The sequence below is a fragment of the Hippoglossus stenolepis genome, chromosome 21 (assembly GCF_022539355.2).
Source record: "Hippoglossus stenolepis isolate QCI-W04-F060 chromosome 21, HSTE1.2, whole genome shotgun sequence".
NCBI classification, from domain to species: Eukaryota; Metazoa; Chordata; class Actinopteri; order Pleuronectiformes; family Pleuronectidae; genus Hippoglossus; species Hippoglossus stenolepis.
Genome location: NC_061503.1, coordinates 9,175,853 through 9,193,204, shown reverse-complemented (window position 1 = coordinate 9,193,204; position 17,352 = coordinate 9,175,853). Strand labels below are relative to the sequence as shown.

The window sequence follows — 17,352 nt, the reverse complement described above, 5'->3', positions numbered from 1 at the left end:
CCTTTCTGTATTTCTCAAGTTATTTCCACATTTATTTCTGTATTCCTACTCAATTATGTCTGTTAATTTAGCCCTAAATTTATTAATTTGTGTATTTTTACAGTTATGTATTAATTTCTACATTTATTTACTTCTACTTCTACTTTATTTACAATTTTCTACATTTATTTATATAGGTTCTTGTATTTTTACATTTATCTATTTCTGTAGTTCTATATTTCTTTCTGTATTTCTCAACTTATTTATTTCAAAATTGTTTTGAGTCATTTTTTGTGCTTCATACCATACAAGCCTGCACAAAACCCCGAGCTGCTGAACCACACTCCCTCTGACGACAGTGGTATGCAAGCAATGTAATTAAGCAATAGCACAGCATGAAGTTACAAGGAAATGAGGAGATCTCCGAAGTTAAATCACACACACATTCATGGTCAACAGTCAAAAGTTCAACACTGTTTTTATTATTATAAATCAATACATTTTATATCAAAAAAAAGGACAAAAAGGGGGGGGGCTGAAATAAAACCATTGTAGATGTAAACCAAACAGATCAGGTTATGGAAACCCTTTTACCATACTGGACCCATAGCTCAGACTCTTGATTCACCACCACTCATTCACTCATCCCAAAACACCCAAGGCTCTACTTAAGGTCAATCTACAGTTTGGATATCTTCCAAATGGAAACCATGTGGTTGACATCAATCTCTCTGCAAAGTGTTGCAAGTATAGCGACTTAACATGCCATTGGTTTTTGTGCAATCCATTATAACCATCGCCAGCAGCAGTCAACATTACTTGTGAAGTGTGTGCACTATTTATTTCTCTCTATAGCAGTTCAAGGACGTGAAGACTCGTGAAGAGCTCATGAAGGTAAACAATACAATACAAGCTTTGTGTGGTGCCCAGTGTAATGGGCCTGAATGTAACACAGGTTTAGGCATCTTCTGTCCAGAAATGACCATGACCTAGTTTTAGCCCATTTGTCACGTTACAAACGTCCCTCTGGGAAATGCCAGCATCATCGTGGTGTATACACTTAACCGCTTTTTGAAAATAGATGGACATCCAAATGGTAGATTTGCTAGAGGTCAAAAAGAAGCACAGCCAGCTGCTTAAACAAGCCAAGCTCACTCACTGCACTAGTAGCACTCAAAAACACTCAACACAGGAAAAAAGAGTTGGTCTGTTACTATGGAAATGAATTTGGGTTTTAAATGGTTATCGTAGCAACTTTCATGGATTAAGCATATAGACGTCATTTGTTTTAGTTTCAAAAGTAAATCGCCCTTGTGAGATCGATTCAATCGGATACGGTTTGCAATGTAATTACAGGCCAACGGGTGTGAAGGCAACACAAGTGCAAACAATTCATCCTCACAGCACCGCAAGTTAAAAGCATAGAATCTAACTATGTCAGTCCAGTCCAGACAATTTCACCCCGACCCCCATGATGAATCTCCGATTTTGGTGGTAAGAAATTACTTGTATATAGGTTTCCCAAATTTCCCTTCTTGTTATTAACTATTTGTACATATTAGCAGTGTAACCAGGTCAAAATGAAGTGTCTAGATAATCTGTGTGGGAAGAGGTTATGGCTTTCTCTTGCCTGCTTTTTAAACCAAGCCTTTACTTTACTGTGCTGGGTTACGGTAGGTAGGTGTAGGTTAAAATGGACCACGTCCATTTACTAAAAACACACATGGGAGGAGAAAAAAAGTAAAACAATAACTTAAATAGAAGTGCTTAAAACAAAACAGTTCATAGAGCCCTTTCAAAAACCAAAAAAAAGGTGCGAAGCAGGAATCCCACCCCAACAGACAAAGAGAGCAAAATGAACAGCTGTAATGGTAATACTAATATTTATCCGATGATTCACAGATGTACAGTTCACTTATAGGTCATTTCCTTCCCTCGCTGACAAATATTTCTTGTTTCCTGGTCAGTGGCCCCCCCATGTCTGTGAGCCGCGGCTTCCCTCTGTTTCGAGTCTATCTGTTGAAGGAGAGGACTCTGTGTCAGTACACGTCCCCTCGTCCTCCTTCGCCATCAGTGCCTGTTCCTCCTCTTTTTTCCTGCGCTCCAACTCCCACTCCACAAAGGTGTCGAAGAGACTAGGCCACGCCTCGTCCTCGCTGTAGTTGCTCAGGTCAGGCCCGATCGCCTGGGTGAAGTTGAGGAACATGTTCCACGTGTCCCTTGAGATGCCCCGAATACCTGGGGAGTTCTCCCCTAGGAAGTCCAGCCACCGCTCCAGGATCGAGGGCGTGTCCTGCGTGAAAACCAGGCGCCATAGGGCAATGGCAATTTCGCGCTGCAGAGAGCGTTGGCCCTCGTCCGCGTCCAAGCCAAACTGGAAGGTAAAGCGGTAAAGGTCCTTGAAGTTCTCCTCGCCTCTGGCATCCACCAACATGCAGGGGAAACGCGAGTAGATGCCTTTGAGGCTGTCTGCCTGTATGGCCTTACAGCCGTCGACAAACTCCTTCCTGCAGACACAAAGAAAACAGGAACGCACATCAGAATAACATTAGACCAGTTCACTCAAGATCACGTGGCCCAGAAGCAGAGACTGTACTTTTCCACAGCAAAGCTACAGGAACTGGTCTAACATTACCAGTCCAATCCCCATCTGCAAATGGGGCCGGAACCCCTCAGTTAATTTTAGTTTTCTAGGGGGCATAATCAATTGTTGCAGAGCAGGACTACGAGCAATCAGAGCAACAAAACATGTGGTGTCGCACAGTGACAGAAAAATGTCAATGTCAATGTCAAATTGTTTAGTATTGAGTCAATAGCGGATTCATCAAACATCCCCACATCAGCAGCAGCTATATTGGTTGTTTCCTTTGAGCGTCCGCCTGTCAGTCAATCTATCAAACCTGTCTCCCTTTAGATAAACCGATGGCCGAGCAGTTTCAGAACGATAGGAATCGGTCGGAATGAACGGAGGAGGGCCAGACACATAAACACTATGTGCAGGCTAATAGATGCAGCACCAGAGCTAACTAACTGCTAATTATGCCAACAACAACAACAACAACAAAGCACTGTGATGTCACCTAATGCAAACAACAGGCTGTGTGTCTACAATGGCACAACAAGCATCAGTGACAATGACACCATGGTCCCTTGTACTTAAAGAAACGCATTTTAAAACTGTACAAAAAAAAAAAAAACTGTCCATGCGTTAAGCTTCAAGTTTTTCTAATATTTTTCCCTTCAGTGTCACGGGCCTCAACCTATGCAGATATAACTTTGACTTTGTTATTGAGCCCAACAACAATATAGGCTTTCAAGGTCAAATGTAATATAAAGAGCTTCAGTAAGCATCGGTTGACAATGAAGCATGTTGGTAACCACAGTGTGGCATTGTCCAAAGCCTCTGGATAGAAAAGTGCTGAGTTAAGAATCAGAGAGGGGGAGCAGTGACAAGTGACCCAGCCAGCAGGCAGCTCTATTCATCTCCAACACTAACTGCCGAGCGAGAGCACAGCGCGGGATCCATTTCCTCTGTGTCCCCTACCTGACAGAGAGACGCTGTGTGCGTGTGTCTTTACATAGAAAAACATCAAAAGTGAGTGTGTGAGGTGGGACGGCTGGACCAGTCCACAGTGGAAAAAACCTGTAGGTCAAACAGTTCAAATCTTATAAAGCTGCCTGAAGTGTATCATCTAAAAACGAGCTGGTTATAAAGGGTCAACATTAATTGTGCGAGCAGTATCAGACAGCAATTGCTTATAAAACAAGTTATAGATATATCAAAAACTTACATTTTAAAATTAGGCCAGTTTGATGATTGTATTATGCAATAAGCCACTTGTCGAATTGAAGGTTCAGCCAATTTATGATTCACATTCCCCTAAATGTGATCTTTTCTGGCCAATTTCACTTTTGAGTCTAAATTATATTTTTTCTTTAATTGTGTATAGGCAATACATTCAAGATTAGAGTGCCTGCTCAGACAAAGGGGGATGTTCTCATAGACTTACAAATGGACAGACACAAGGTTTTCCATTATGCAAGTCAGAAATAGTAGAGCCAATCTCTTTTAGACAGGATGTGTTTAAGAGCTAACAGCGTTATGTTAATGTAATGTGTTAAACAGTGCCAGTTCGGAACTTCTTGTCAGAACAGGGCATGTTATATATTATTTAAATTAAAGTCATCTGTGCTCATCTCCGTTGGTGTTTGCAGATACATAAAAGCAGCATCGTGTTGGGAAATTAAATCAGGACAAGCTCTAATGCAGATATGCTTTTCCTTCATCTGGGATGAGAAAATATCTGTATCACAATGTTCAGTTTTCATCTACAGCCAATTACTATACAGCAGTGATGCTAGTTTATCCTGAAAACCATTTCCGTAAAACCCCACTTTACCTTGTAAACTTGCACATAGTGGCCGCTTGAAACTTCCAGGCGAGAATAAGCACACGATATTCCGCTGGGTCCACGCACAGATCATTGCAAAACTGCTCCATGCCTTCCTCCAAGATGGCGTCGTCCACTTCATCCTTGTAGCAGCAGAACAGCTCCTCGATGCGCAGCAACGACAGCCCGTCTGCGTCCAGAAACTCGTCCTTGCGCGGCTCCCCCATCAGTGCGGGTATGACTGGCGTCTCCACTGTAACTTCCAAGGCCTTGGTGCCATTCGACAGCTCGCTGGTGGCTTTGCTACATGGGCCACTGAGCTCCTCTTTATGGCTCCCACCACCACCGCTACCTTTCTTGTGGTGGGACTTGGAGCTGCTCTCCTTGTCTCCACTCTTACTGCCGAGTGAGGACGTTGGATTCTTACACTTGGTGACACACTGGCCCATGTCTTCCTCCCTGGTCCCTCGTCAGTCTTTCCTCCTCGCCTTCAGGCCCCGTCCGAACCACCTAGACGCCTCTGCTCTGGTCTGGTGAGACGTCTCAACATACCCTCAGGCCTGAGGTGAAGAACAATTGAACAGGGCTCATTATCACAGACTGTAGCTGTTAACTGAACCAGTCTTGCTCACAATCGAAAAGGTCAAGATCCACATCAATGTGAATTTGAATTGAAATGTGGATTTTTTAATATTGAAGGTCAATAAATGATGGTACCTGTGACAAATCTGCCAGGAAGTCTTGCTCTGCTTGATTTAAACCCTAAAAAGAGAAGAGCAGAGAAAACAATGCTTACACAGCACAGAATATCATGAAAACCTAGAAGACATTCGAAAGAGAAACATCACTAGTAACCACACAAACCTACAAACCTACAGCAGAACTACATAACTTCAATATTATCTGTTACGTTTTCCTTGTGGTCACTAACAGTAGTTTATTTTATTTCACAATGATCCTATGTGCAATATCTTCATAGCTTGTTTACAACTATATCTTTATCTTTACTTTGAATTGAGAAGACAAAACTTAGTACCACACCTTCACTACGTAATCAGACACGTAGTATGTGCAAATCCTTAACCAGTCCCCTCAATTGCTCAAAATGTCATGTGCACATGTTAATGCAATTAATCACTCTGTTGTCACAGCAACAGCCACAACAAACAGTAGTTGATCAGGTGTTCGATGACTAATCAAGCAGCCGGTCAGGAGGTTACTTACAGAACGTCCGTCAGATGGCACCGGCCACAGATCAAAGTGTCCTCCTACTCTGCTCCATCATTGTGCTCTTGACATCTGCAGTGCTGAAAAGACACATTATCTTGTCACCATAAGCAGAAAGTGATAGCTCATCCTTCCCCGTCCTGGAGGACTATGCTGGGCAGCGGGCTGTGATTGTGTCATTTGAGCACAGCACGGCAGTTTGTCTTGAAGCAGGATTGTTCAATAACTGATTTATACCCACAATGAAGATGGTTCACAGCATGTGAGGCAGACACAGACAGAGCACTGGGGGACTTAAGCAGGGCTTATGAATCTGTGGTGGAAAAGCCTCTAACGCTAGGTGTCCAGTGTGGGAGCTAGCTTGGTCCTGGATCACAGCTCATTGGCTCGATTGTAAACATCACAACTTCTGAGACCAACTTTTTAGTCTGTGTTCAAATCAGGACTTTAGTCTCACAACAACGAAGAAACCCGACGATCAGCCTCGTAGGACATGTACGAGGGTGTGAGGGTGTGAGGGAGATCACTGCACTGGGCATGTAGGGACAAATCTCTCACAGGTCCTTTGCGACTACACCTACTCCACCTGATGGAGAAGTGATCAGACACCTTTTCAAATCGGAATCGAACGAATTATTATCCACAACAAGCAAACATGCGAGGCTAGCAAACACTTTGGTGTCAATTAGTCTAGACTGTTAATATTAAAACAGCCAGAGTCAAGTTTAGCCCGAATTCAAATGTGTGGTGTGTGGACCATTGTTGTCAATGTACATTCTCACATAAGATAGATATTAGATGTTTACTAACATTAGCTTAGCATTAACGTTAATTTGACCAACTTGTGCTCTTTGAGAAGCACCAACAGGATCGAGAGAGCTCAGCAGCTCATGCCCAACACAACTAAATGTCTCGCAAACAGGCTTTTAATGATGATATACTGCTGGCGGTTTAACCCATTCACTAACCCGGATCGTAAATGTTCTAAAGCTGTTATCGATCCCCCAACACATCACCAGCATTTACATCTAAAGTGCTTGGCCCTGGCGACGTCGCCATAGCTAGCTAGCATCAGCTCGTTTAACTAAAAGTTAGCTATCGGCTAAGCTAGGTCTTTCGGGATGTGCCACAGCTGTCCTTGTGGAGAAACTCACCCGTTGGGGGGATCGTGCCGCGTGGAGCCGGGTGTTCATCACTTCGGGGGATGCCAGGGCGAAACTGCAGGAGTTAGTAAGTTGGCCGGAGGCAGCGTTTACGCGCAGGAGCGAACTGACCCAAACTCGTCGCGTTAACTCAGATAGCTAGCCGACTAGCTGCGAGCTAACACAAATAAACTTCCACATCGATATCACATCCTTCTCCGCGTTGGGGAGAGAAACGAGTAAGAAGCTTCTGGCCGGAATGTGCTTTAAAATCCATTCGGACTATTGTTTATCCTCGGGAGGGAGTTAGAAGAGCAGCCCGGACTCCAGCAGCCAGTTTCTTTGTGCTTCCCCCTTCTAGTCATTGACTGTAGCTACATTATGGGCATTTTCCTGCATCACTTCCTCTAACAGCTGATCCTCATCTCCGCGGTGGCATCGACGAGATCAATCTCTCTGTCCCGACACGGTGCTGTTTGTAAAGACTGTTTCTCGTCCAGGTGGACAAATAACCACACGGACAATTACAGAGACACGTGTTTACAGGAGGACATTTAAAAAGAGCTTTAGGAGAATAATATTAAAGACTGGGAAACAGTTGTAACTCACCTAAAATGACTCAAACTGGGTCTAATGACGATCGTGTTTATGAATCAAATTCATAATTTAAACAGATTCAAAAATCAATAACTTTTATGTGCGATATAAAAGAGGAAACGGTGATTTATGATCGGGTTTATTTTTCATTTATTGTTGCTACGTCATCATCAGGCGACACATGCGTCGGTGCTGCCCTGGTGAGCTGCTCGTCTCCAGACACGGTCGGTAGGTCAGAGTCTGTAGCTGTCAGATAATTAGCAATGAGCTAATGGAGCTAGTTCATATGGTTGAAATGAACGTGGGGAATGTTTAAAGTCAGAAACAGCAGAGGCTCCGTTTTGTTCTGTTGTGGTTGAGGGCTAAAGGAGAGCTAGCTTCATGCTAACAGGTGATGCCTGAATATATGAAAACAAGATTCAGAAATATAAAGTACAGGAAGTTAAAAGATATATACATATTGAACTTACTATTAATATATAACAGTTAGTTGTGTATCTGTTTGTTAATGCCATGTGTTGAAAACAGCCCTGTGTAGGTTTTTAGCGACATCAGGCGTTGATAGATGGGGACACTCTGGACCACTAACCCTACAGGGAGCAGGTGTCCCGGGGCCCCAGACTCCCGGGGGCCCCTTAACGTGCTCGGTTCATCGCGTGTCAAATGGATTATGTCATTTCATTATTTTCCGATTTGTTGGGGAATCTGCAGCACAATAGTACAACCTCAACAAAGCCAAGTACCCTGGTATTAACGGAGCCTGTCTCCCTTATAGATGGATGGATGGATAGATGGATAGATAGATAGATAGATAGATAGCATGTCAAGGGCATTACACGTAGAGCGAGGTTGCAATAAAACAGATACGAAGAATTAAAACAGCTCAAAATAGTATGTAATAAACATAAAATGGACTAAAAAGTGTACATACTCCCTAAGTAAATGCAACACTAAACAGTACCAGAATACACAGTAAAGCATTAGAAATAATAGAACAGCAAATAAGCCTATAAACAAGAGACTAAATACAAGAGATTACAAACTATGAATAGAGACAAGTGTGCAAAATTGCAGTAGTTTGTTATCCCTGCTCATTTAGTTTTAATCAAATAGAGCGTTTAAAGACACCGAAAACTTGGGCTCCTCCGGGATTTTTATTCCAGTTTAGTAATGGTTGGTTGATGCTGCCTCGTGTACAAAAAATAATGGACTTAAAGCAGAACTTAACTTTCCTGTCCTTAAAATGCATACATGTGTGAGAGAAAACCTTTTGGAGAGAAATGGGAGCATAAGAAACAGATGATACAATACTGTTAGCAGGGTTCGTCATGCCATTAAGCGTAATGTCCTTTCTCGTGCAGGCACATGCTGTTTTCCTCGGAATTTGATCCCAGATGACGGCCTCCACTCGCAGGACGGTGCTGGCACTGTACATGCGGGTGTTTCGTATCGCCCGAACGTGGCAGGCGCAGAGTGAAGTTACAAGTGACACAGAATCGGAGAGAAAATACATACTTCAGGAGGCCCGCACTCTGTTCAGACAAAACCAGCAGGTGTGGACGACAATACTCTACAACAAATGCCCAGTAGTTTTCTATATATGTGTGTGTGTGTACATGACCAATTCTTTCTTCTGTGTGCTTCTTTTCAGCTCCAAGATCAAGAGTCAGTAAAGAGGTGCATAGAGGAATGTGAAGCAAGGATAGAAATAGGTAAGAGTGGAGGAGAGAGGCCACAAGTCTTCCTTAGATAACTGTGGACTAAGCTGTAGTGTTTTGGTCTCAGAGTTGATGTTAGAGTTCATCTGAAAGTCTTCACCTGAGTAAACAAACACTGACCCCATGGTCTGAACGTTGCTGACAGTAGAAAAGCCAGAAAAAGCAGCACCATCAGCATTAGCAGAGTTTACAGTGTCAACAGTTCAGTGAAATATAAACAGGCTCTAATGACTCGTGCAAATGAGATCTGCATGCCCAATTGTTTTTTTTACATGTTATTGTTTTTAACTCCTGCCAAGGAGGTGATTATGACTGATGATGATGATGTCTGTTAGTTAGCAATATTAGGAGAAAACGACTGGACAGATCACCACACAATTTGGTGGGAGGATGGACTGTGGGTCAGGGAAGAACCCATTAAATTTGGTTACGGATCCACATCAGGGGGATGATACAGGAATAGTTTTTTATTGTCTTAAACATTTCTAAATTTTCACTAATTTCCGTGGGAATAATTCTTATGTGCAATTTGGTGAAGGCTGATTGACTTTAAGGGAACTTTTGGGACTTTGCAGAGGTACGCTCTCCACTGAGTGACATTCTAGTTTTAGATAATAAGATAATTTTACACTCATGCTAATTTTTTGAGATAATGAATGCTCTGATTTGACTACAGGGAAACTTCAATAAATTATAAATATATTCTGTCCTTGCAAGGAGTAAATAAAACAGATGAACGCCTCAAAAATCATCAGTATTAAGTAAATAAGACACTTTGGGTTTGGCTCTGCAGGACTGTAGGATTTACTCTGAAAGAGAAATACAGTATGTTTTCAAGGTTTAATAGGATGTTGACATGATGTTTTCTTCACAGGTCTCCATTACAGGAACCCATATCCAAGGGCTGTAAGTTACTGTTTGTCACATCCACCATTATTCCGGTCTGTTTTGTTTACTGTGCTGTTGATAGATTTTATTAAATATTTCTATTGTTTGAATCTTCCTGTAGACCTACTTGCCACCAATGGGACTAGCAACTCAGAAGGGCAGGAAGCTGCGAGCGCAGCAGCGCCTGAGGAAGCAGGCCAAGCCAATTTATTTGCAGTCACATGACGAGACCTGATGCTTGATTTCGTAGATCCTCGCCGGGAGTTCAAGTTACCAAGGACAGGAGACAAGAGTGCAGTCACAAGCCGATCGTGCGGAGGATCGCAAGCTCTCATTGATGCATGAACACTTGTCATTCAGGGGGAAAAGCCATGTTTCGTTGTCTTTTTTAATTTTATTCTGTAGACCTCGTAAACAAGGCTGCGTGGTCAGTGTGGTGTCACCTGTAATATAAAATCCAAAATTGTATATTTTATTTATTTTTCATTGTAAAAAAAAAAAAGGTTGTAATAAACACTTTCTATATTAAATAGAAGAGTACAGAGATAAACACTGGTGTTTAAATGGTTTGTCAACAGATATGTTAAAGTAAAGTTCCATATTCTAGTAATAAATGTTAATATTGATATGATGAATTCATGTAGTGTCTCTTTAAGATCTTTGGGAAAAACTCCTGATTAATGCTAAAAGCAGCATTGAAGGGACATCATCTTTGTGAATTGGTGTGGGGGCGGGGGGGGTGTAGATGCTGTTACCATGGAAACAAGTTTCACAAACTTTATGATCTCTGGATTCTGCACAAAGGAGCAGACTGTTGAGTGAATGGATCGTGTCTGTACTGCACACGGACTACTTTCTAAAATAGTAATGCTTTGTTAATGGAGAACAAACTGCTGTGTAACACTTCAAATAGAGTGACAACTGAAAAATACAAACAATAATCACAAGTAGTGCTGAGTAATGAAATGTCTTGACACATGAGCTTGCACCATAATCACATGGTGTAAGAAAACATACATGAATTTAGGGCTGGGCATTAAATAAGCCTTAAGGTGGAGACCAGCGAGAACTGATCAGCTGCATCCTTACTCTCTTTTCTCCTATGCTGTGTCACACTCCCCTCTGCTGGAAGATACTAGTACATGACCCTATTTTACACATTTCACAAGAGTTCAAAATAGTAAACTTTCTGTTGGATTTAAGTAACGGACTAATTTTGCCAACCAGAATTTAATAAATCTGGTTGAAAATTACCCCAACAGCTACTTTGTGAAGTGAATTTTGCCACCCGATCAGCAACCTTGACTTGAGATGATCTCAGTGGGGGAAACATTCACAGTTCACTATTGTTCTCTTGTGATACAGTCCTGTATATATCACTGAGCTATAACTCACAGTGAAGACTTTATCAGATCTTTTTCATTTCTTACTCTGGACTGAATCATCTTGACAAGCACAGTCTCCTCTGAGACGTTTCCGAGGAAATTTCTCTGTCCTCCAGTGCGACATCGACCTGCATGCAGCCACATGATGGAGCTGAACACAGAAGTTAGTGTACATGTTTCACTGAGTGGGCTGCACTTGACTCCAACCTCAGGTGTCTGGGCTGTGTTGTCTTCTGCAGTGAGATGTCCGGGTGTGATAAAGTGAGCTTGTTTTAAAGGGGCTTTTTTAGGATTAAACACAACAGTCAATGTATAGTATGAAAGATGTTTATCTTAGCTAAATTCTCGAAAACAATCCTAACAATCTTTATCCACCAGGGGTCACACTATGCCCAGCACTGAAGCCGTAAATACACTAGTTCAGTGAGTTCACCATGACTGGATTTACCAGTGTGAGTGGACCACATGCTTTGCTCTGCATTTGAGGAGACATTAAAAATGACACAAACTTGAAAAAGACAGCCTTTGATCAGGACTAAATACACTAGTCACTAGTGAATCATCATTAATTTAACTTTTAACCTGAATTGAGCAACAATTACAAATCATTCCCACTTCTCTGGATTGTTTTCTGAGGACTGAGTCACAGTCATTACCACTTCAGATGTAAATATTTGTCTGGCGCACAGTAAATACACTCAGTGAAAGTGTGTGGGGTTGTTGCTGCTCTCTCTGGAGATGACGTCACCTCAGTGATAAATGACTGTCGTCACTGTAATTGACCACTGATGGGCGATGATCAGCAGCAGCAGCAGCAGCCGCTGACTGTCTTCACATTTTATGCTGAGTAGTGACTCACTCCATGCATAGCACTCATATTTAAATTAGACTCCACATTTCTCACTGGAAAGATATTTCATTTAAAAAACAAATTTCTGAGCTAGTACATAAGTACAGTGTCTAAACAGATGACAGCACATGTCTCTAAATGTGATGAGCAACGGACAATGATTCACTTGCACTTTTTGCACATTTAGATCAACAAAATAAACATTTGAGCACTATCAACAAATAATATTTGATTAGACTGTGAATAACATTTCTATTTGCATTTAGTGCTGCTTAAAAAGTGTTAGCATGCTGGCATCATCATTGTGACAATATCAACGTGCTAATATGCTCACAACGATATATTCTGTTCACCTTGGTCCCCCCTCCTTCATAAAGAACCTAAGCAAGCAAACAATTGTTAATTAGCTTGCTATCGTTACTATTAAAAGCATTTTAGCATGTTGACGTTAGCATTGACCTCAGTGTATGTGATACATTTTCACATTCACTTTTTCAGCCCTTATTTCCCCCTTGTCTTCTATATAACAAAGGCTGTCTCTGTGAAAAGCAACCGCAGTGACGGTGGAGAGGTTGTTAGACATAGTGTGGACGCCTGCTGTATTATATGAATGTGAAATTGGACAGCTCATGAACATGATCCCAATCCTACGTTTCAATGTTGTGTCTGTTTGAGCAGATCTAATTGGCAGCATAGCAGCAGAATGTGGACAGTGTTGTCCGTCCAATCCTGCTGCTTTGGGGCTTTTATAATAATAATACACAATATGCATAGACAAAGATTTCAAGTTTAAGGCTGTACTAGGAATAATCTATGTGTAAGAAAATAGCACAGAAGTTACAACACTATCTAACTGAACTCTAACAGATCTATTGTCCATGTTTCTCTCTCGTTCTGGGTATGGTCATGTCATTGTAGCTGAGGTCCACCCGGGGACCTTAAATGCCATTGCATCTATTCTATGGAAAGAATACACCTTTTAGTCAGGTGGGTTATTGAAGAGTAAGATGTATATACAATGTCATTATTCCTGACTGCTGCAGTGAGCTGATTTCCCCACAGGGCCTGTTAGTTTCATTCTATCTTTCAAGTGTTCTTCGAATAGATGCACTGTATGTTTCAGGTATTACTCAAGCTGGTGATTTTCCTCTCTGGGGCATTCCCTCTCCTTTCCCTGGCCAAAAAGTTACTCAAAACAGTCAGTAGGTGGATACTGAGAAGTTTGTTGAAAATAGTTTAACTTTTAACCCCTTACATTTATATCTTTATAATTATTTCTACTTAATTAAGATTTAAATTTGTAGGGAGAGTTGCTTTCCACACTTGTAACAGTGAACCAATGAAACAAATCAGTGACTGAATGTAAATAAAAAAGCTGCCTAATTTAATCTCCCAAAAAAATCATAACAAAACAGGAGCAAGAGTGCAGGTCTCTGATGTTGACCAAAAAATAGAACAAAAGTTTGGATTCAGATAAAATTCTCACTTAATATGCAAAACCTATTACAAACTAATATCAGTTCTGGCCAAACACGACAAGTGGCTATTGGTTGATTTCCCTGTCTGTAAATAAGCTTTCAGGATAAAAGTCGAGGTGACCTATTTTTGCCACTAATGACATGCACCAAAAACTGGATCATGGGGAAAAAAACAGGTTCCTTCTACAGGTTGTCTGGTGCACATATAGGTATTTAGAGATTCACCTGAGAGCAGTGCCATTATGGAAATGATAAATAACCTTCAGTGCAGGAAGAATACAGCAGCTCCAGAAAGAGGAGAGTGATCCATCATGCGGCCCCCTCGCTCTGTGTGCATTATTTAGGGGGTTTCGGAGCGACCCTGGGGGAAATATGGTGGAAGAAACAGTGGGAGACAGGAAACAAAGGGAAAGGAATAGGGGTAAAGAATAATGCAAGAGTTAGACACGTAATGTCGTACTTAAAGAGCTACAATAAGGTAATTAGATGCTTATAAATGAGGAAATCTCCTCGTCTTACTTGGTCAAGTGGCCTTAATGCCCTGATGCAGATCACATTATCAGCTGACCTGCCAACACTTGAACCAGCATTAAATAAATATCGAGTTTGTTTTCACTTTACAATGCGGTCAAAACACACAAGAGGATAAAACTAATTAAAATGCTACTGCAATGGCATGTCATTTCTAACGAGGTATTACTGGAAGATATGGAAATACATTGTTTTATATTCTATTCTAGTCTCCTGAAGTTACTTCCAACATTGTCACGGCCATAGCATCATAGCACTACCTGCTACAACCTACAACCCAAATGGTATTCAACGCTTCCTGATGCAAAATGCACAAGTGTAGCTCTTTGTTGCCCATTTGATTTAAATAACTGTTCGGTCTTGATTAGACTGGTGCTCCTGTGATTCAGTTAGAAGCAATCATCCTCATCACAGTCATGGTATATAGTCATTCAAAAGGCAATCAGCCATATTCTGAAGCCTCCGCGATTCGAGTAGATCTCAGCAGGCTGATTTGTATTATATATTTTCATATCTTAACTCATCACACGTATACATCCACGGTGCTGTCAGTGCAAGTTCCACGACACATTTTGGCTTTTCGCAATCGCATGCAAACTATTTTGACAATTATTCAAAACATAATGAAGACAAGTCAGCACATGCTTCCACAGTTGTTGCACCTTAGGTTCATAAGTGCATTTTAAGCACTAAGCAGTAACATTTATAGGTGCATTTTCCAAAACAGTGTTCATAAAGGGCAGTAATTGAAACAACAAAATATATCAGGATAAGATTTGATATCTTCATTTAAAGTTATATTTGGACTAACACAATATATTCTCTCATGGCTAAGCAGCCCTTTTGTGTTGCCTCAGACATTTCTCATCTCCAGCTCTGTTGCTCACTACCTTCCCACTCACTCTTTGGCTTTCTCTTGGCTTTTGTTTGGAATATACGTTTCACATTGTCTCAGCTCGCAGAGTAGCGAGAGTAGAGGAGGAGGCCCGAGGTGTGTGCGAGTTGACTCGAGTCGTGTAGCGACTATTGGTGTATGCCTGCAGTGTGGAGAGCACAGACAAGTGCTGATGCATGCTTGGTTAAGCTCTGTCCACTGGGACACTGCACTGAAAGTGTGTGAAGTGTATGCAAGTGTGTCTGGGAGTCAGGGTTAGGTCAAGGGCGATGGGCTGTCGATTAGCTCATGAAGAACAAAACTGAGCACCAAAGATATCAACCGTTTTTTAAACCTTTAAGAGGATACAGTGGAAAGCTGTCACACTTTTGTCCTCTGGGTTCTTACACTTTATCTTTTATCAGCAACTGACACACCGTAGCAGAGCATATGTCCCTGAATGGCTTTATACACTGAGGACTACTAGTTGCTGAGAGTCATAATTGTGGCCAGCACAGCGAGCGGAGAGTGCTTTATACTATTTGCCTACCAGGGTCATGTGCCCACAAATGTGAGCCAGCGCTGTGTAGAGGTGTTTAACAAGGACTGGATGTGCTGAAGTCCAACTCCAGTGTTGGGTCACAGGGTGACTGTTCCTGGGTAACTCGAAGAAGCCATCAAATATTTAGCTGGCCTCCTTTTCATTATCATGGTATGTAAACAAACATATTATCTGTGTGATTGACACGGAATCTTTTGCCCTGGCACGGCGGTCAAAGCTTAGACAGCTCTTTCGAGTCAAACGAAAAGATGGCCACTGGGGAGGATTTGTCATTTAATTAACTTTCGCAAGATTTGATCAGACGGGAAGGAATGTGACACATCCGCATGCGGGCACACTTTGAAGAACTCAGCTTGGATTCTGTAAGTAAGCAAACTGGTGTCTTTTAATGTTACTTTTCAGAGATAAAAGAGTCTCTGTTTCAGTGCTGCGCCTTTCGTTCTGCATGCAGCTGCTGTTGTTTTTAGGGCATCCTATCTGCTGAAAAATCTACCTTCATTTGGCATTTTCTGATTCATCATTCTCTCCGCGCATTCTTCCTTATTTAAACACAGGAGAGAGGCTACTGCAGGGAAGATGCATTTGCATAAGGCGATGCTTTCGTGAAAGAACATTAAAGTGATCAAACACAATAATTGTTTCTTTTAATCGTAGTGGATGCATGAAGGTGGATGGAAAACTCATTAAAAGGGGCAGATGAATAATGGAGGAGGGTGTGTTGGTGTTGTGCTAGCTTAGTTTACATCTTCGCTGGATGGAGAGCTGTTGTGGCTCCTCGGGGCGGGGGTGAAGTGTGGGCTTGGGGAAGGTGGGCTGGTCAGAGACAAAGCGAGGAAGCAGGAGGAGGAGGAGGAGGAGGAGGAGGAGGAGGAGGCTGGCAGGCAGAGAGCCAGAGTGTCTCAGAGCTGCACAGTGAAAGTGAGGAGACGGCCTCACTCAAAGGCCGGGGCCAGCACCAGCCTAATCAGACAAAAATGGAAAAACGGTTAGCCAGCCAGACAGCAAGCTGCAGGGATGCAAGGCAACCATGACCACCGGCAGTCGTCATAGGAAACTCACACACACACACACAAAGTAAAACATGGGAGGGCAGGGCCTCCTGAAATGTGATAGGCTGCTTGATTATGCATGTTTAATGCACATTTTGATCCTTGAATGTCACGTGTTGTCTAATTCCACTGTGTGTGAGCTGCATTTGTCCCTCTGCTCCAATTGTGACGAGGAAAGTTTTTCATCACTACTGTGAAGCAACGAACGCATCTGTTTGCAGCAGTTATTGATAATTTAGGAAGGCTTCAGGCAGAGAACATACACGTAGTCGAGTGCACCGGGAAAGTATGTGCACAGCCATGTGGGGAAAGTGACAAATGAAGCCGACTGGTTGTAGGTGGCTGAAGGTGCTGGGTTTCAGGTGACCAGTGTTGCATGGTCTGTGTGGTAACCAGAGCTGGAATCTCCTTAGGAGAATAAAAAGTCCATGCTCCATCTGGATCAGTCCGATATGTTCAGTGTCCAGAATGGGAAATGACATGCAGATGGAAAGATTGTTACACAATCAGGCATTAAAACAGGTACATGAATGCGCGGATCAGATGCACTCTCACACACACTAAATTAATGTCTGCTAATGTACTGTAAAGCTCGGTATAGCGGCTCCTTCTGTCTCGCCAAGCTTCCTCCTCTAAGGTGTCTGGAAGCAACTGCAAGTGAAAATTAATAATCACAGGTCT

General features: G+C 42.1%; 2 protein-coding genes across 6 annotated transcripts; one reads left to right on the top strand and one right to left on the bottom strand.

The window, feature by feature from the left end:
* Positions 1-441: 441 nt before the first annotated feature.
* Positions 442-7,312, bottom strand: dcun1d3 (defective in cullin neddylation 1 domain containing 3). The gene is made up of 5 exons (XM_035146229.2): positions 6,752-7,312; positions 5,595-5,677; positions 5,088-5,132; positions 4,380-4,930; positions 442-2,486 (listed from the first exon to the last, which is right to left on the bottom strand). The coding sequence occupies exons 4-5, from the start codon at positions 4,817-4,819 to the stop codon at positions 1,943-1,945; spliced, it is 984 nt and encodes a 327-aa protein (XP_035002120.1). The 5' UTR covers positions 4,820-4,930; positions 5,088-5,132; positions 5,595-5,677; positions 6,752-7,312; the 3' UTR covers positions 442-1,942.
* Positions 6,685-10,577, top strand: lyrm1 (LYR motif containing 1). Of its 5 annotated transcripts, none has more exons than XM_035146232.2 (5): positions 6,685-6,827; positions 8,698-8,889; positions 8,988-9,048; positions 9,929-9,960; positions 10,064-10,577. In XM_035146232.2, the coding sequence occupies exons 2-5, from the start codon at positions 8,731-8,733 to the stop codon at positions 10,175-10,177; spliced, it is 366 nt and encodes a 121-aa protein (XP_035002123.1). In that variant the 5' UTR covers positions 6,685-6,827; positions 8,698-8,730; the 3' UTR covers positions 10,178-10,577. The 5 variants fall into 5 exon arrangements, with proteins under 5 accessions (XP_035002123.1, XP_035002122.1, XP_035002124.1 ...); XM_035146231.2 differs by lacking the exon at positions 6,685-6,827 and adding an exon at positions 7,439-7,564; XM_035146233.2 differs by lacking the exon at positions 6,685-6,827 and adding an exon at positions 7,466-7,564 and having other exon boundaries at positions 8,704-8,889.
* Positions 10,578-17,352: the final 6,775 nt, after the last annotated feature.